Source organism: Thalia democratica, chromosome 8 (genome assembly GCF_965202585.1).
Source record: "Thalia democratica chromosome 8, ktThaDemo2.hap1.1, whole genome shotgun sequence".
NCBI classification, from domain to species: Eukaryota; Metazoa; Chordata; class Thaliacea; order Salpida; family Salpidae; genus Thalia; species Thalia democratica.
This window is the reverse complement of record NC_139172.1, coordinates 26,823,084-26,844,573: the sequence shown is the minus strand read 5'-3', so window position 1 is coordinate 26,844,573 and position 21,490 is coordinate 26,823,084. Positions and strand designations below refer to the sequence as shown.

General features: G+C 27.5%; 1 protein-coding gene across 2 annotated transcripts in view; it reads right to left on the bottom strand.

Annotated features, from left to right (window-relative positions):
• Positions 1-21,490, bottom strand: part of LOC145842700 (uncharacterized) — a 29,388-nt gene that overhangs the window by 2,753 nt on the left and 5,145 nt on the right. The window contains exons 6-13 of one of the 2 annotated variants that reach the window (XM_082950176.1): positions 21,159-21,284; positions 20,772-20,939; positions 20,277-20,367; positions 17,685-17,738; positions 11,862-11,922; positions 10,462-10,543; positions 5,147-5,340; positions 528-699 (exon numbers count right to left, since the gene is read on the bottom strand). In XM_082950176.1, the coding sequence (XP_082806302.1) occupies positions 528-699; positions 5,147-5,340; positions 10,462-10,543; positions 11,862-11,922; positions 17,685-17,738; positions 20,277-20,367; positions 20,772-20,939; positions 21,159-21,284 (948 nt within the window). The remainder of the gene's footprint in view (positions 1-527; positions 700-5,146; positions 5,341-10,461; positions 10,544-11,861; positions 11,923-17,684; positions 17,739-20,276; positions 20,368-20,771; positions 20,940-21,158; positions 21,285-21,490) is intronic. The other variant, XM_082950177.1, reaches the window with a different exon arrangement.

Genomic DNA, 21,490 nt, shown 5'->3' with positions numbered 1-21,490 from the left:
AACGTGCCCTAATTTACAATTGAGATAAAATAAAATAAGATTCACAAAGTTTTTTTTTCAACAACAGTTTAGAAAACGTTTAAAAGTAATCTAACATATGTAATCCTAACAAAAAATTTAAGCATAAAAGATAACAACTTTTAGTTGGCTAACATTATAGATTAGATATGCAATATAAATCATTAGAAAAACTAACGAAAAAGAAAAGAAAATTTGCTTACGCTACTATCTCAATGTGCATAAATAATTAATAGTCAGCCGAGAAAGCACGAGATTTAGTTTTGTAATCACCGAAAACACGGCTGTGTGACGTAACACAGAGGCTCATTTGCATACTTCTAAGCAAGGGGACCCACGAGGTCATAATTTGAAACTTACACTAGATGTTCTGGAGTTGAAGGCGCGTGTAAGGGTAGATTTTTGAGAAATCTTGTCGGAGGGGCCATAGCGTTTTTTTTATGGGGCTTTATAAAAAAAATTTGGGAAAACCTGTTATGAGCGGAGTTGCAACAAAAAAATCTTCAAACCTGGTCAGGTTGCTTTTGATGGCCGACTTCTCCGCCTGAGACTTGCCGGTCGTCTCGTTCGAGTCTGCCGATTGGTCGCCGCTTTCGACTGCCGGCTTCTGATTGGCCAATCTCATGGCGAGCGTGTCTCTTCGCGCCACCCTGGCCGCCAAACCTCCGGTGGGAGGGACGTCTGAAAAATTAGTTGAACTTTTCAATTTTGAATACTAATTGTGGCTAAACTGATTTTTTTTTTACAATGTTTTACTATTAGCATAAATCAAACAATTGTTGTTTTTTTTTTGATTAATTTAGATTCAATGCCACCACGCAACTGTACAAAAAGAAAAACATGTTGTCAGCAAAACTCACTTTCCCGTTTGTATATCTATTTTGTATATACTAGCCATCAAAGTTAACTAAAACATTTATAAACAACCTCAAATTTCCTTTATAATCAAGTAGTTCAAGTTATAAGTTTTTAAATAACGCACTAAAAATAACAAACAGCATAAATAATACCCCAATACTTGTTTTACAAAGCTATTAATTTTAAATTTTAATGTACTACTAATTATTTACTTATCAAGGATAGTACTAAAAGAATAACAATGTTAGTACATTTTATAAAGAAACTTTTAAAAGAAATCAAAACTCGTAACAACTGCGTAAACTTGACAACAAATTAAAATATCCTCACAAAAATTTACTAGTATTAGTAATTAAGTAACATGACAAACTTTAAATTAATATTAAAAATATTAATTGTGTATGTTTTTTTTTTGTAAAAACAACTTTCATCCAAACTTTAGTTAAAGTGCATTTTCAAAAAAAAAAACCTTTACTGGGTAAAATATGCTGAACGACTCTGGCGCAGCGCCTGCCGAAGCGCTTGAAGATTGCCATTTTGCTTTCACTCTGCTCAACACAAATCGACTTCTAACACGAATGAACGGCGCCCGGCTGCGAAAACTTTTAAAGGATGAAAGGTAAACCGAAGAAGACCGTTCTCTCGCGTCTCTCGCATTCGAATTCTCTCGTATTCACACTCTCTCGAATCTCGGCAGCGCAGGTAAGAAAATGTAGCAGTTTTCGCGCACACAGAGAAAACGTAGTGAATAATTGATGGCGTTTTTTCGCTGCTGCGCATCTTGGTGACATCCTAGTCGCTGACACAAATCAATACGCCTAACTCGATTTGCGAACAATGTGAAATTGGAGGGCTGTGATTGGCGCAACAGTTCGTCGCGGTGTTCGATCGAGATTTCCAATGTTTGGTGGCTTTTTCCAAATGAGTTTATTGAATTTCATCAGTTTGTAATCAAATTAGGGAAACTTGATGAGTTTTTGGAAAAGTTTTCAAAGAAATGCGAATTTTATTTGAAAAGGTTGCAAAATTTACATAACGCTGAAGTGTGCATTAGTGTGAGTACAAATGCTGATTCAATTTTTTTTTCATCAGCTCTATAAAGGAGTCACATAGGTAACTTAAAATAATAATACTCTTTATATAGATACTTTTTCAAAAGAATATCAGAAAAATCATCCAGTACTTTTATCATACGTTATTTAGGAATTTCTTGGAAGCTTTTAAACTGTTATTCAAAACAAAAACTACCTTAATTGCACCTTGTTAAAAAAAATTCTCAAACATACATATCATTTACAACTAAAAGCTAAATTATATTTTGATACGAATAAACAATATGTATTAGTGTCACTGCAGTATTCTAAAACTTATTATTGCGACTGTATTTGCAGTCAACTAACTTTAAATCGAAATTTTTACTAAAACACTTTAAATGTATATAAAAAGCTCTGTGCATGTTTTTAAAACTGTAAATTATTTATATTATTTAGTGTTTATTAAACACTGTTAATTTCGTAATTAAATATATAAACTATATATAAATAAATATAATATAATACTTAAATTTGGTTTACAGTGATCAACATTAAAAAGATAGAGCTTATTATTCATAAAAATAAAACACTGTTTTACAATCCTTAACATTCGGTTTGAATAACCAAATCTTTTTAAGAAAAAAAATTGATTTGCACTACAGTAGAAAAATTACAGAGTAAATAACATTCCTACAGTTAATAAAATCATAAACTTGTACAACAGTTCAGCATATTTATAGTTCTATCTAGCTAACTTAATCAAATTTTTGAAATAAAAACTAGATCATATTACTCGTAAATTTTATATGAATTCTTGTGTTGCAATAAACTTTTCACTGTTTCTCTGAAGATTTGTTTGTTCGAAACCAAATCAAATACGTTCGAAGTTTGTTTTATTTTCATTTAGCTGAGGATTATTTTCAAAAAAAATTAAAAGAGTTGAACAAGAAAGTTTGACAGGATATAAAAAAATTACGACTTTAAAATGTTATAAGTAGAGTGTTTAAAAAATTAAATTTTTATACATGTAGTTTTAAAAAAAAATTTTTTAAGTCCGAGACCATGACTTTGAATTTCATAAAAATAACACACTTGCATGTAGAAGAATTGGGAATTTTTTATAACAGTCATATATTCTAAAATAAAAAAAAACTGAGAGTTCCTTTTAACGATTAATTTTTTATCTGCTTATCAATATCGACAGTCAACAGCATATTGATCGTAAAATTTTCAGAGATTCTAATCAATGATGTAAACGTGATTCTAGCACTTAACTTTATTCATTTTTTCCGCACAGACTCGATGGTGAATTAAAACAGTTTAAAAGGGAGAAAGTGGAAAATCGTTATCTGGTGAAACTTAATTAAATTTCACTGACGCAAAATATATTGAGTGCTGGGAACCAAGTGGTAAGAAAATAACAACTAACAATATATATATATAAAATAAGGTTAATATTCAAACTTGAACACCTTCTACTGAGCCCACTTGAAGGGCTTTAAAATAACTTATTGAAATGACGATTTTAAAAAATGCTGGAACATATGTTTCATAAAGACAAAAAAGATTGTCTCTAATCTTCAGCCAGTTCAAATTTAAAATAAAAAGCACTTTGGTAAACAAAGATGCAAATTTTAAAGTATTTTAAAGTCAACTAACTGTTGTTTTCGTTAATTTTAGTTGTTTGATTAATTAGATGGTATATCGATTTTTGTACTGAATATTTGTAATGTACAATGTTCAATTCTTACGTCATATTGTTTTTGTTTTTTTGTAAACTTTTGCATCTTTGTTTACCAAAGTGCTTTTTATTTTAAATTTGAACTGGCTGAAGATTAGAGACAATAATCTTTTTTGTCTTTATGAAACATATATTCCAGCATTTTTTAAAATCGTCATTTCAATAAATTATATATATATATTTACATTCAAAATAAAAAAGAAATGTTGGTAGTTTAGGTTTTAAAAAGCTAGCTCAGAATTTAATTATATGCTAAATATATATTTTAACCTTTTTTAAGCAGAGTCATAAATAACCATAAAAATAAAACCTGTATAAAGTCCTTTAGTTTACAAAAAAAAACTATTATTTGTAACGCTTTCGAAAAAACATGTGTATAGTTTGTTTTGACGGAATACAAATGTCGGGAAATTTTTTCGACACACAAAAAACTTGCACATAGATCAATTCGCCAAAAATAAACGAAACAGCTTCTAACTCAAATGTCGGAAATGTATGGTTATTTATGTCCATTGCAAAAAGTAATTTTTTAAACGATGTAAACTTTACAACGAAACTTTTAAAGTTTGCCACCAATTTAACTAAAAATAGATTTGAATAATATTTTAGTTTTAGATTCGAGTTTTTTATTAAAAACAAGCTTGTATAGTGTTTTTTTGGTAAAATAAATTTTCTTAAAAGGTCGAATTCAAATGCCACGGGAAGCTTTACTTCAAAATTAATTTCAACTTTCTAAAATCGGTTAAGTAAATAGTTATTTTTGTTTTAAGTAGTCAAACTATTATAAAGTAAAGTTAGTTAAAGTAGATATTGTTGAAAACGTTTAATCTTTTATAAGTTATGCTCAATAAAACTTTTTTTAAATTTAAAAAACAAAACACATATCTAGAGGTGATTGCAAAATGAAAGCCTAGAAAGTTAGCTGCAAAAAAGAAATATAAAAGCAGCAAAAATCAGAAAAAGCCTTTTGAACTTTGTTCAACTATTTATAGTAGTTTTGATGTAAAAATCAATTATTTTGAACATCTAATCATTAAACATGAGAAAACTTAATTGAGAAGATTTGAATTGATTTTTTTTGAAGATTTTTAGTCTGAACACTATTTTTGCCAGATTATAAAAACAAAAGTCTGCTTTTTATTTCTAACAAAAAACAAAAATTAATAAAATTAGTTTAATATTAAATAACATTAGCCTTCAAAAACTTGTTATTATTACAACAATTTTAAATTACAACTTATGTTAAAAATATGTAACATTTTTTCAAAGCACACTTACAAATACTCTCACATTAAAACTGTAATTGACAATTTACGAAAAAGATGCTCTTTACATTTTCTACTAAATCTTTTTTTAGACAATGTATAACTTATTAAAACCATCGAAAAACATCCTAATTGTAAGGTTTTAACTTTTAAAAAGGTAGTTTACTCATTAATATAACCTTCTTTTTTAAATCATTTTTTTTTAAACAAACAAACATTTAACAACAAACCTTCTTCGTCGCTCGAGTCGTAGTCGGGCTCCTCCTCGCTCGAACTTCGGTATTTCACGGGGGTCAGCGACCCGTCGTCGCTGGGGGGCGACTCGTCCCGGTTGTCATGGCGATCTCCGCCGCCGTCCACTCGCGAAACTTCCCCGCCCAAGTTCTTGGCTCCTCCTCCTCCTCCGAACTTTTCGATGATGTACCTGCAGCAGCAGTTGCAATGTGACGTCATAATAATAAAAAAAATATAAAGTCTCGTGCTATCACGCGCAAGATTACTCAGCATTAGTTTTTTTATTTTTCAATTTCTGCACTTTCTCTTTTTTTTTTGTTTATCAGTTGCGACTTTTTTCACCTCGGGTCATCAATAATGCACGGCGGCGTCCCATGAGCCACCCGTCGCTTAGCAACGGAGCGGGTCGCGTCGCTAGGCAGCTAAAACAAACTCGTGTGTGGTGAGAAATGTTTTTAAAAGTTGAAACAATTAGCGACCTTTCAGCCCGCTTCACCGAAATTCAAGTTCAAAATTGCAGTTAATTTGAGCTGATTGGTTAATGTGTTTTTGGAATATTGCTTGGGAAACTCAACTTAGGGGTTCAGTGGTCGATTTAAAAAAAAAAAATTGTGGTTTTGTTGTCAAAAACAACTTAATTGATTAAAAGAATTAATTAAAAGCTTATTCTTGAAACTTTTGTTTGTTTTTGTAAATAAGGAAAAAAAAAATTTGTTGTTTATACTTATAACACCATAAAACCGTTATAAATGTTTTTCAATTTGTATCATGTACAAGCTTGATTAGAAAATTTTAATTAAACTTCAACAACTTTCAACAAAATGTAAACATATTTTTATTTAAGTTTTGAGTAATAATTTTATGGCATAGTTTTATCAAAATTAAATAAAACTTGAAACTTTAGTAAAAGAATATTAAAATTATCAAGGTGTATAAATTTAATATTATACATTGAAAAGTTTATAGGAAACTTGTGAAAATTTAATGTTTTAGTTTAGAATAAATATAGTTTATCAAATTTTATTCTTATAATTATATATTGCATTATTAGTTTAAAATAACAGAATAACAACATTAAATTCTATCAGGGATGCCAAAGGTTTTTGAGAAATTTCTTACATGTTTTCAAAAATATAAGTTTATTTGTTAATTTTTATCATAAAATTAAACATAAGGTAAAAATCTGTCTCGATTAGTATAAAAAATTGAAAAGATATTGTTATGGTACTTTAGATGTGTTTTGTAATAAGACAATTAATTCTAAATGATACAAAAAATGTTTATTGTAAATAATATATTTTTCAAATCGTATCAAAACTTCATTGATTAACAGGTAAAAACAGTTTAAAGTTCAAGGTTTATAGAGATTTTGTTAAAAATTTTAGGCTTTCTTTTTTTTAATTTTCAAAATCTAAGTTTTACAGGTTTTTTTTCCTAAAAAGTCAAATTCGGGGGTATTCAGGTTCTTTGAAAACTCCCATACATATATATTAAAGTTTTAGATGAATCTTTATCAAACTAATCTTAAAGGAAGGCACTTAAAAGGAGCTTTTGATTTTGCTTGTTATATAAGTATACACACTGATTCGTAATATTTATTTCTATTTCAATTTATGTAATAAAATATCACGTAACTCATGCTTTATCTAATTAAATCTAAAAACTAATGAAAACAATCGTCTTAACCGCATTATATGTAAATTTCTACGTCTGTTCAAATTAAAAATGGCAAGTTTGTTACATAAGGCAAATCAGGACTTCTATCCATAGAATCGTTTTTGTTACGAAACATTTATGTTCGTGGTTTCAACATTTTTTAATTCTTGTTTCACTCAGTTTTAAAGTAAAACAATTTTTAACAGTTGTTTTTATCAAAGAAAACAATTAAAAACTGTTTTATAGCTTAAAAAACAAGTTTTATTCAGAGAATTATTCAGTTAAACGAAATATAATTACAGTAGACTACCGCTTAAGTACGCACTTTTTTTGGTACGCATCACGCCTTAAGTACGCACTTATCAAGAAAGGTAGAATGGTCAACCTGCTGGGTAAGCCTAAGACTTTCACAAATTTTAAACTAAGGTGAGTAATCCTGAGTAGTCTAAGTGGCCAATTGTGACAGTCCTGTTGCTAAATATTAATAAACTAAATACTTATGTAGTGGTTGCAGAAAAGTCAAAAGTATAATGATATTTGAGCTGTAATGCTATTAAATTAATAAATCTAGATGACAAAGCTAAAAAAACCTACAAATACTACATATTTAAGTCATAACTTAATTAAAATGTACAAACATTGATGTTTTCAAAATGTTTGGTAAACACAATGTAGTTTGGTATTTTACTTCTAACAAGACAAAATATGGCTTAATATTCTTTTTTATACCATTGACTGACATTGACTTTCTATATTAATAGTATGTATTAATTATGTAGAAACTTTTTATAGACAAAATAGATTTTTTTTTAAATCTAATAAAAAGTTTTGCAGATTAGAATTATGTATTAAATTTTATTTAAAATAAAAAGACTTGTTTATTTGGCTTAATTATTTGGTGGCTAGTTGTAAGAAAGAAAACAAACAACTAAATTTCATATTATACTATGTCCTTAAAAAGTACGCACTTTTTGGTCGGGTTCAATTTGCGTACTTAAGCGGTAGTGTACTGTATGCAATAAAGTTTTACTAATGTTTGGTTTAAACAAAACTCAAATTAACTAATTATTTTTAAACAAAAAACTTTTTACAAAAAGTATTTACTATTAAAAATATTTCTGTATTTATGCTATAAAATGCTAATAATAATCTAATTCATGCAAACAGTGAATCATTTTAAGGTATATCAACAATATGTATTAACGTCTTTGATCGAAGTAAAGTTAAGGCTATACTTGATCGTATTATTAATGTTTTGTGCTCTATAGGCTTTTTAAATCTTTATTATTATGGAAATTATTTGAGAATACGCGACCGACTCAAAACACTTGGAATACAATAACTTGTAAGAGTATATTTATAATCTTATAACGACATATTCCAAAAAAAAAAGAGGTAGACAACTGATTCGTACTGAATCGCACTTTTACCGTATTAAGCTTGAATTCTTACAACCAAAATATGACAACTTTGAAAATAAAACTGGTTTTTAAACAAAACATAACATTATTGGATTAACTTCCGACTTCAAGTTATATGTCACATATAGTTCCTTTTAAACATTTGAATTTTAGAATTGCAACACACATTGGGTTGGTATATTCATAAAAATGACAATAAAAGAGATAAAATAAAGCTTTAGAAACTTTGATTGTGTTTGAGTTCTTGTAAGAGTCATTTGATTACGTTGAATACAATCGCTAAATACGAAACATTTACAAGACTTCGATAAACATTGAGCTTGAAGCAAATGCATTGTTGTTGTGTTGCAATCAACCTTTCATGCATTTTTGTCAAATAAGCAGTTTCAAGTATATGTTACATTTTGTTTACGGCATTTCACATTGCAAAATACCAACTGAACTGAACTGACGGCATTAGTTGCACAGCATTGAAGATGTTTTCTACATTTCCCGATTGTACTTTTGAAAGAATAAAGACAGCTTATATTGCATTAAATTCATCAAAAGAAACGCGTAGGGATTAATTTAAAAGCATGACTGCAAGGTTATATCGATTTTAGCTACACTTTGGTACAATAAATGCGATTTCAATAATGAAAATTCAAAATATTTTGTCTTAATTAGTTTCTAACAAAGTTGAATAGTTATAAAAAATTATCAACAACAACGCACACAATGTATTATAGGTTTGAATATTCTAACAAACATTAAAAACACTCAAAAAAAATTTAATTTGCTAAAGTAAAAGAAAGTTTCTAGTTATTGGAAACATACTACTTAACAGCATACAAATTCCAGGCTTCACAAAAAATTAACAAATGTTCAAGTTTCAAAAAACATTTTCATTTGAAAACCTTTGTTTAAGGCCCAAAAGAGATTAATTTTGGCAGCAATAAAATAAAAACACACCAGGATTTCAACTGGCAGACAAAAATACAGAAGTTGTTGTTGTCGCGCAATTATTTATATACAATAAATTTAAAACAAAAGCGTTTTGTTTATTCTTTTAAGTTTACCACTGCTTTATGTATACACTATTTGTGAAAATTATTACTTAAAAAAAAATTTACTTTTCTTTTGGAGAGTGGACAAAAAAAAATTTTTATCATAAAAATAAAATTAAGTTTAAAAATGCACAAACCACATTAGTGTTTTTTTTATAATAGAAACTTATTTAAAATTTTAATACGAATCTGTTTTACTGCATATTTTCCAATTACAGACAATTTTATAAACTATGAGGAGTTTTAAAAACTTGGACAGCAAATTTTTAAATTTAAAAACATATCATCTTTGGAATATAAGCAAAACTTGAACTAAATCAGTCTTATAAAAATATAAAATAACATCTGTATTAATTTGTAGTTATTTATTTGTCAAAAACTTAGTCATTGTTACTTAAACATATATATAGTAGTGTATCAATATTCTGAAATTACTCGTTATTATTTTTTTTACGTTTTTAAGTAAATTAAAATGAAAACTTTTATAAAAGTAAGTAAAAAGCAGCATTATCAAAACAGGGAGAATAAAGCATAGTCACCAAAATAACTAATGGACGGTAATGTTATAAAGTAGACAACTTAATTGAATAATACTTAAAGTCAAAAAAATTTTAGGAGTTCAAGTTCATAAAATGCATAATAGATAATATATCGAGAATTTATATATTATCTATTAAGATGATCTCAATTTTTTGCATATTTCATAAAATGCTTTAGCTTAAATTATTTTGAAAATAGGAACTTAAGTACGGACATTTTTTCTAAACATATTTATACAGTTTTAGCACAAAACTGTTTTACAAATTTTCGAAAGATATTGTAAACTTTTCTTAAAAAAACATCCATGAGGTTTATAAATATTTAAAAAAAAGTTAATAAGAATTTTTCAACTCATAAACTTATACCGTAGTGTTTATTGTAAAGAACTGTTATAGCTGGTTGTTAGAAGTACCAATCAAAGAGTATTCTTAATATAAACAATTTTATTTTAAGCACAGATCCGTTGTCGAAAATTTTAAATACTGACAGTGCATGGCAACTTAACTTAAAACTCCAATACGTTTTCGCAACAACAAACAAACTGACTAACTAAAGAATTATTATGGTTGACAGTAAACTGAAGCATTGTAAAGAAGCTGACAAACGTTTGCAACTTCAACTTATTTTAAGTGAAACGAACAAACTAACGGAGGAAGGTGTATCTGAGTGTTCCTCTCGATGATCTGCTGGGAATTTCCACTTTTGTGCACGTTGGCAGGCAGAGTGCTCGCTGCAAAAAAAAAATATTTTATAAAAAAATATAAAATTATATTTTATTATTTAAACTATTTAATTTAAATTAAATTTAAACATTTATTTTATTAATTTTATAAAATAAAAAAATATTTTATAAAAAAAAATAAAAAAAATGTATAAATTCTGATTTGTCATTCTAACAACATTTACGGCTCGCTCAAGCCGGTTTTCAATCAAAGATTCTAAAATAAGTTATTAAATAAAAGATGATTCACGCATTTAAATTCAAAGCTGATTTTGATTGATAAATTTGTTAGCTAAGAAATAAAAATAAAGCTTGGCCTTGAAAAACAAATAACTCAGCTTAAAACATTTTAAAATCTTATTTAAATTAGAAAGCTGCAAAAAAATGCAGAGATTAGAAGTTTATTAGTATAAAAAGTCTAGAAATGATGGAATAAAATTATAAATTTTATTTAAAGTATAACATTTTAGGAATAAAGTAAAACTTTAATTAAACTTAATAACCAAAACGATCAAATATCTAAAAACTATTTTAAGCTTATAAATGTTATTTTCAAAGTCTTTTAAGCATCTGTTTAAAAAGCAAAGTTTTTACACCACCACTTTTATGTTTATGCAAAGTTAATAGTATATCATAAAACATTTATGAAGTGCTTATTTTAGATTTTGTTAACTTTCAAATAAATAATTTAAAAGTTGGGAGAGAAAAACACTTGTTAGAACAACTGAATTAAAATTTCTCCCTAAGTAAAATTTTAATAAACAATGTCGACAGAAGTGATCACCTGGTACTTTATACGAAAACAAAAGTAGTAAAAACATTTGTTTTAAATAGCTTTAATCATAGACACTATACATAATATAAAGTTTAAAAACCTTCTTGACACGGAATGAAATATAAAAAAAAAACTTTGCTTTAAGATAGTTACAACCTAGTTATATAATTTTACATGCTAGTTAAGTAACACCATACTTACTGATACAAAATTTGAAAAGCTTAGTATTTGAAATAACAATTAATTTTAGAATAAAGTAGAAACATTTTATACTTAAATACTTAGAAAAATATATCTCATATATACTTTTTTTTTTTTTTTGCTTTGTAAAAACATATTTTGATGAGACAAACCAATGAACGTATTCAATCACTTGAACAACATCATACAGTTTAAAGACAAAAAGTGTACTAAACTAAGAAAGTATAAATGAACTTAAGTTTAAAAGCTATAACAGTTTAAGTCAGTTACTAAACAATCTCCAAACTCAGTTTTGAGTTTCGTATGAGTATTTTTTTTTTGCTACTGACAACTTTAGTTGAAAATAATTACCTGTGTTTTTAGGCTTGTTGGACTGGGGTGGCGGTTTCGGAGGCACTTGGGTTATTGACTTCTGAAAATAAAAATTATAATTTGCGTTGCCTAAAAATTCACTTTTTTATTAACAACATAGATAAATCAAGGCTATTTTTTACATTTTTTAACAGTGATCTAAAAAGTATTCGTCTATTTCAGAAAATATTAAGCTTTACAAAAAAAATTTATAAACTAACTTTGTATTTAATTACCAGCCAAAAAATAGTTGAGTCTAGTTTTAAAGTTACGCAAGTATTAAGTAAAAATTACCTATAAAAAAAGCATAACGCAAATTTTTAAGCTAGTAAAATTCTTAAATTTCGTTAAAAAAAAATTATGTTAGGGAAAAAAACAAAAACAAATAATTTGTATTAATAAAATAAAATAAATCAATTTACAACTCAATGAACAACCCAAACAAGGTTACATTAACTGCATAACAACATAATTCATCTATTGATCTAACTACAAACTATTTTCATTAAATTTTCAAACCAAGCCTCTTAATAGAAACAAACTAAAAAACGTACATACGTCGTTTCCCATAAGCAACAAAATAGGATAAAGTAGAAACAAACAAGCAAATTAATCATGTAATAATGTGTTACTGAATGGACTTTTATTTACCGTAAACTAAGTAGCGTTTTGTCATTACGTTTTGTTTTATATTTAACATCTTAATGCTTTCTAACGCCAAAGTGGTTTTTCATGTGTCATGCATTTTTTTTTTATTTTAAGCAAGTGATTCTATAACCCACTTGGCATTACCGATTTGGAATAACAACCTACAACTTCTAGTAAATTTTGTTATTTTACAGATGTCATACACTTTAAAATAGAAATAAATGATAACTTGTTGCAGTGAAATCATCAATTCAAAATATAGCAAAGTTAAGAAAAACAACATTCATGTTAGAACATGTTTTAAGAAAAATTATAAGTTAAATGTGTTTAAAATAATTTGACAATAAAATACATCAAATAAATTCAAGTAATCTTTTATTTTACAAAACACTATTAAAAACTTTAAAAGTGTACCATAATAACTTTTTTTTTGAAAAAGTTAATACATTCATGTTCATAACAAAATTTAGTTTAATCTTTAAAAATAAACAAATCTGAAGCGTTATAATAATATTGACATTTTTTATTAACTTTAGAAAAGACATCATCACTGCAAAATTTAATCAACTTATAAATTGCTTTAAGCTATTAAAAATACCAATGTTAAACATTGTAAATTACTGGAGGTATAAAACTTACCTTAATTAAAATATAAAATCAAACGTATACAGGGTTCGTGCGCGAAATTTTTTTCATTTAGCCTGACTGAGACCAATTTAGCCTGACATTTTTTCAAAAAAAGGAAAATCCCCTTTAGAAGTCATTTTAGGTATTGGGGGGCCTTATTAGTACTATTATAGTCTCAGACTTCAACCAGCTTTATCTCAAACATATTTTGAGCTCCAAAAATATGCAGAAAACAACTGATAGCTTAGTTACAACTCAATAAAATAAGACTAATTTGTGAAAAAGGTGATTGATGTCGTATCAGGTTTAAAAAGCTTACACTTTAATTTAAAAAACGTTTAAAATGTTGTTTATGTAAAAAAAAAATTAATTGTACCTAAAATTTGTACCCCCACAAAACTTAGTACTTATACCTTAAAGCTAAGTTTTAGTGCTGTGAATATCTCCAATAACTTTAAACAAACAGTAAAATATATGAATAAACTGCTAAGATTTTAAATCTAAAAAGTTTTTGGTATAAAGCCTTTAAACTAGAAATTAAAACAGTTCAACCAACTAAGCTCTTAAAAACAAAGCTGATGAAAAACAAATTCAAACAAACAGATAAGTTGTTGAACTATACTGTAATATTTAAACTGTATTTTTTAAGAATTTTTATAATTATGACGTATTTAATCTACTCAAAACAAAAATTTGAAGGTTCTTAAAATTTTTTTAAGGTTTTAAGCATTTGTTTTTACAAATACTGACTGATTTTGTCTTTAATAACTATATCTTTATTTAGAATTAAAAACACATCTCAATTTGATCTTAAAAAGATTTCTTAACTTTTTTAATAAAATATTTTTAAGCATTTAAACTGAGAAAAACTGAGATTCTCAAATTTTTAAATAAAAAAACTGATTTAGCCTGACGTTTTTCAACTTTTTTCAAAAAAACTGATTTAGCCTGACTTAGCCTGATTTAGCCTGACGCGCACGAACCCTGCGTATAATAAGTTCTAAAGCTTTTAGAAAAATAATAACTTAAAAACCATCACTACAACTTTGTTTTAGTTATGCTTACAAATAATTATAGTATGATGTAGTAAAATTATTATTTTTTAAGTTTTGAATTAAAATTTTTGTGAAAAGTCTTAGGAGTCTTTTAAATTAACTAATAATTGTTGTAACTAAAACTGTAATGTAACAGATCGATTTACTCAGTACAAACTCTGTAACTTGAACAAACGATTTTTTAAGATTTAAATGTAATAGCTTGACAATTAAAGTTCATATGAGGATAAACACAGAGAATTTGTTCTTAAGAAAGAGCGAACAAAATAATTTAAATTAAAGGCGATTTAAGGAAGTTTTTAAGTTAACATGGATTTTTTCTTTCAGCTTGTTGCGACATTAAAATCAACCTTATTGCTACTTAAACTTGTATATTTGGTCTACATTGTAAAATTTTATTTTTACATGCTAAGATGAAACAACGAACTGCATAAAAACTTTACAATATGCCTTAGTAGACAAGTTTCAAGTATTTGATGACTAATTACATTCTTGCAATAACATGAAGTATTGTTTAGTTCTACCGTTAAAAACAAAACTGTATGTGAAAATTAAAATTTAAACATATATGTATAATTATATCAAACATTATTTCCAATTTTAGTTTCAAAACATTTTATTTTTTATGCATTTTTAAAAGTTTCAGCATTTTAATCAGCTTACTTTAACACAGGGGTCGGCAAACTGCGGCCCGCGGGCCAAATGCGGTCCTCAAAGTCAAAATCTGCGGCGCGCAAGCTTCTTTTTAACCAAAAATATACATTTAAAAAACAATAAAAATAAAGGTTTTATAATAAAAACTTACAGTTAGACTCTTAATTCAATAAATACTCTTCATGGTGCTCTATATTTGTGCTTAATTTAACGATTGTGAAGTTAGCTTGGTAAAGCTTTTCAAGAATTTTTTTAAAATGTCCAAACTTTAGACCCAATTATTTTCCTTATCTTAATAGCTAAATATTTTTTTTTTATTCTAGAGAACGGTTCTTTGTCTTTGATTTAAAAAAAATCCATAGGATTAGGGTTTGACTTTTAGTGTGGGACCCCTTAGAAAAGAATGAGTTTTGTTATCAATTTTTACCAAGCTTGAATTACAAAAAAAAAATATTTTTTTTTTAATATTTATATGTATTTGTCAATAAATGCCGACTGTTAATATTTTGTACTATTTGGTCTTATTATAGAATTCCTAATCCCGGAATAAGGCCAAGTAGTACAAAATATGAGTTTTATTATCAATTTTTACTTAGCTTGAATTAAAAAAAAAAAATTAATTTAATTTTTTTATTTATATTTATATGTGAAAAATGCCACACAGATTTCTTTTTTCCAACTGCTAATATTTCGTTTTATTTGGCCTTATTCCGGAATAAGGAATTCTGGAATAAGGCCAAATAGTATAAAATATTAACAGTTGGAAAAAAAAATGTTGTACGGGATTTATTGACAAAAAAATATAAATATTAAAAAAAGTTATATATATTTTTTTTTAATTCGAGCTTGGTAAAAATTGATAACAAAACTCATTTTTTCTAAGGGGCCCCACACTAAAAGTCAAACCCCACTCCAATGGATTTTTTTAATTAAAGACAAAGAACCGTTCTCTAGAATAAATAAAAAAAGTTTATATTTAGCTATTAAGATAAGGAAAATAATTGGGTCTAAAGTTTGATCATTTTTTAAAAGTTCTTATAAAACGTTACCAAGCTAACTTCACTTTCGTCTTAATTTATCATACTTTTGATTTATATTTAAATTTTCTGCTGATTACTAGAACTTTTTTTAGATAAATGCGGCCCTCAAAGGTTTTTTTCTAAAAAGTGCGGCCCGCGAGCAACTTTTTCTAGAAAAATTGGCCCGCGAGTTACATAAGGCTGCCGACCCCTGCTCTAACACTAATGGAACTTTACAATGTGTTTTTAGTTTACAACAATTGCTACACCTTAATAATTAAAACAGTTAATTAACATAATAAACTGAGTCATATCGTTTATATAAACTTAAACGATACATCATATGCAACAGTAAATTGTACATTTTGTATAGAGTCTACCAAAAAAGCAACATAAATTCAAGTTACATAAGCCGACAGCGATACAAAACTGAAGTTAAAGTTCTACTTAAAACCTAGTGCACCAGGCCAAAATAAAACTTAACTTGTTCTACTAAGCTTTATTTCTACTCACCCGAAACAGAGTCGCATCTGCAAAAATTATCGATCGGCTTGATTTTACAACTTTTTTAATTAAACGCCAGCAAAGTGTTTTTCATCCATGCAACAACCACATAAGGGGTTTAATTAAGCGGAGGCTTTCCGTAAGTCAAACTCGATTGAACTGTCGTACCCAGTTTGTGTTATGGACTTTTTACTGACTTATCTAGTTTGCGGTAAAACTCAATTAGTCGTAGATTGAAAACCATCGGTTCAATTAGTTTTTAGAGAGCCTAAGTTAATTTAATGCAAAACATAATTTGTTTACTGCAAACTCGTATGGCTTAATAAGTTAGTTTTCATGAAAAAAATTCGGGTCTCCTTTAGTGAAGGACTTAATATAGTTAAACGAATTTATTCAAGTATAGGTAAAACTTAATCGAACAAATTGAAAACACTAGACAAACTTTAACTTAAACAGGTTTATGGTATGGCAACAAAATATATCGTTTAGTTGTTTAAACACACTAATAAAAGTAAGATTTTAAAATAAAAAAAATTTTGAAAAAAATGTGGAAAATTTTTAAATAACTAACTAAAAGAGGTACATGCTCCTTTACATTTATTATTGTAACGTGACTAACATTTTTGAACGTTACCAATAATGACAAGACTGTTTTAAGAGCTAGAACAAAAAGCATGACTAACAATGTCTTGTTTAAAACGCAGGTTCCTTAGTTTATTTACAAAAGCATACGAATATTCAATTAGTATTAGTACACGCTAAAAATATATTTTATGTTCACAATAATTCATACTGACGTTCTTAAGCTGCCATCGAGATGATATTGCACGAAATTTGTAATGCAAAACAAAAACAAGTTCAAGTAAAACGTTCAATGCTAAATTGCAGCGCTAAATGTAAAAGCCGGCACCCGAAAAACACCCTTTTACATACAAAAATACGTTTTGAATGCGCAGATCAAAAATTTCTCAAATCTATGAATAACTAAAGATGTTGGTGCTTTCCACTTTATTTCAATAACACTAACAGCAAACGCTAAAAATAAGCAATTCATAATTTCATAAGAATTAGCGAACTGGGATGCTATGAAAACTATTTTTAAACTGAAATTTCCTTTAATAAAAACTGTAGGCATTTTAAATCAACTGACGGAAATGATTAAAACAGGAAACACGAAAATTAAGGCAATAATTTTGTAAAAAAATTTACAGCAGTACAAAAAATTGCAATCACGTCAAGCAAAAAGCACGCAGGCTGAGAGGTTAGTATCAAGCGTTAGAAGCCACCACCGTGAAAAACTACATTTTGTTACAAACCTTGTTATGATTGAAGCGGTATCGGACGTATGGCGGCCTTACATAAAATCGCATCTGTTTGCATGTGAAGACAATGAAAGTTATGATTTTTACAAGAAAACAAAATCTTAAGTAGATTTGCATGGTAGTCATAAGTAACATTAAAAAGTTTTAAAATGGTAGTTTAAATGAAGTTTACGATGGCAACAAACATGGTTTGCAAAACATAATTATTTGCATTTAAGGTAGTATTTTGTCCTGCTTGAGTTACATGACAACGGTATTCAAGAGTTTATTATAAAAAAATATTGACTTGTTGAGGTAAGAAAAGGTCTTAGAGCGCCTGACAGCGGATGAAAAACCAATACTGAAAAAGTATACTGAATTAAAACTAGTTGTAAAAAGTATACTAGGTCTTAAGTTTATTCAAACAAAAATATTTAGAGTATAAAAAACTAATAACAATATCTCTATTAATTATATAGTAACTTGTACCATTTGAGTTAATAGTATTAAGAAAATTTAATACTTAAGCTTATTAATTGTATCAAAAGTAGAATTCGAACCAACGTCCATAATTGAGGACCACAATATTTGAGTTAAACAATAATCTTACTTTGAAAAATTAAATTAAATAAAGAAAACTATTAATTAAAGCTGTAAGGTAAAAATTTAAATGATAAATTAGTTTTAAGACTATAAAATTCCCACGTTATTAATAAACATTATACGTTTTTCAAGAGAGCAAAGTAAAAATTGGACTAAAAGTGAAAAATTGACTAAGCATTCCTGAGTTTTTATATAATTCCACACTAGCCTGCAAGCGTTGATAATTACATTAACATATTTAAAATGATCTGTAAAAATAGAGGTATTGTTATTTTCTTTTAACTATAGGTTTTGATCATAAGTCAACAAAACATAAAAAAAAAGTTAATTAGCCTATTGAAAACAATTGAACAGTAACTTTTCTCAACTTCAAAGAAAACTTAATGACAAACATTAACAAAACTAGTTTTAAAGAGAAAATTCAATAAATTATGATATTCAACGAAATGGTTTTTTTCTAGTTTTTAATCTGATTAACTTTTTTAAATATCTTAACCATGCGGTCAAACCACAAATACTTTTAACAATTGTTAAATATTAACTTTCAATGATATACTCAGTAATCTAAAGTTTTTTTTTTTCATTAAAAAGATTATTTTAACAAGGGAAGTAAAGAAATTAATTTTAAGCTTGCAAATTACAATCGCAAAAAGGTACTTGCTTAACTTAATATACAGTAGACTACCGCTTAAGTACGCACTTTTTTTGGTACGCACCCCGCCTTAAGTACGCACTTATCCAGAAAGACAAAAAAAATTCTTAATTTTTTATAAATTTTTTATAAACTTTTTATGTATTTATATCAAATTTAAATAAACAAACAGCCTGAATAATTGCTTTCACAAATTGCGAGAATCCATTCTCATTTCAGCATTGAAAATCCTGAGAAGTTCCCTTATACTATCACGGGAGACATATGTTGGCTTTGGTGGTGCATTTTTTTTTTTTATGTGACATAATATAAAACTAGTTAACCACAAAAACTAGTTACAAATTTTATAAAGTCAAAATAAACATATAAAAAGAAACAACAACAACTTTCCCATTAACAAAACAAAATATGGAAAATATGGCTTAATATTCTTTTTTATATTACTGACTGACATTGACTTTCTATATTAGATGTATGTATTAATTATATGTAGAAACATTTTATAGAAAAATTTAATCATTTTAAAATCTATTAAAAAATTTTTACAGATTAGAATTATGTATTAAATGTAAATTTAAAACAAAAAGACTTGTTTATTTGGCTGAATTATTTGGTGGCTAGTTGTAAGAAAGAAAACAAACAACTAAATTTCATTTTATACTATGTCGTCAAAAAGTACGCACTACCCGTGCTAAGTATGCACTTTTTGTTCGGGTTCAATTTACGTACTTAAGCGGTAGTCTACTGTATTTAACTCCACATACTAATACCAGACAGTATAACAAAAGAAATAATTGAAAGTTACAAAGTAAAAACAAAACTTTAATCCACACTTTAAGTCTACTTGACCTTAAAACTTAAAGCACTTCAATTAAAAACAGTTATGATCATCACTCGAGGTAAGAACACTATTTCTCAACGTTTCACCTCGGCAACACTTAAAGTTCCACAAATATTTTCTACTCGTGAAAAATGTAAGGTTAAGAGCTGAGCTTAAAACTATTTCCGAAGCTTAAATGCGGTTAGCTTTGTAATTTGCTTAAAAGTTGTTTGATTGGACAAGCCAGCTTGATTGAAAGTTTCATTTATCGATTAATTTCAGCTTCAAAAATAAATTTACTAACAAACCTAACAAAATTAAAACTTTTTATTAAAAAGTACATAGTTTAAGTAAAACAAGATATAAAAACATGCTAACAGATTCAATTGGATTAGTTTAATGATAGTTTTTTAATAAATTTGCTTTTTAAAAACAAAAGCTAAATTTTAATTAAAAAAATCTTGCAAACTAATTAACACTTTTGTAATTAAGTTTTTTTTTCAATAAACTTTTACACTTTTGCAACACCAACCTGCATTTGTTGGTTTTTTCTGGCGGCGGGCTGAGGCGGCTGTTTTGATTGGTCGATGCGCAAGTTCTGCATGGATGCACTCGATATTTCGCTGCAACATTGGAATGAATCATTTTTTTCACGATTTGTAACATAACAGACCACTTCAACTATAAGTAAACTAAAAGGACAAACAATCAAATAGTAAATAACCGCAAATCAGAAATGTGCAGAATTTTTTACGGTTTGTATTTTAATTGAATACATTTTATTTTTAACCAAACCAAAATACAGATAGTGGTATTTAAGTTTTAATCAACTGAATAAAAGTTTTTCAAGAACTTTCTTATAGTTATCAAAAAATAACTAGCAATAAAAATCATAGCAAGTATCTAAATTCATACATAATTCAAACATGTATACACTTAAGATTGTTCATGTTCTTTCGAGTAAACTTGAAGCAACAATTTCTATATTTACTGGAAAAAAACATTTTTAATAAAAAATGCCATTAACAGTGAATTTTGTTGGTGGTGGTGTGAGGAAAAGTCGCACGAAGACCTCGCCGCGGGAATGGGTTGCGTTTCCATGGTAACCTTGGACTTTCTGGGGGCGGAAGAGGATTGTTTGGAAGAAATTATGGAGTAGGCCGTGTTGGACACCGACTGTGGCACCGATTGAAGACTGTTGGGTGGAAAATGTTTTTTAAATAAAATAATTGCTGTTTTACAATTTAAAAAACTAACAAGATAAAGTTTGGCAGTTTCACAATAAAAGTTGTACTTAAATTTTGTGTTACTTTATTCACAGTTGTAATAAATGTGTATAGAAAAATATAACTTTTTTAGTCAAATAAAATTTTTATCTCTTTTACAAACATAATTTATCCAACAAAACTTTTACCCGATTGGTTGGTGGCCGCCCTCTTGGTTGGTTGCCATCTGGTAGGAGTGTCTGTTCGGGTGATTCCCCCGTATCGTTACGTCGCGCGGCATCGGAGTGACCTCGTCAGAGGAAAACTTCTGGTGGCTGAAAAATTTTGGCGTTGAAACCATATTTTTTACATTGGAAAATGTTTAGAAAAAAAGAGACACAAAAAATAAAGGGGTTATGCAAAATATTTAAAATTTTCTTTAAAAATAATTATACCAGAAACATAGTGAAATAAAAACTTATGTCAATTTCTAAACAAGTCAATTGTTGTTAGAGCAATAAAAAATAGCTACTACAACTTT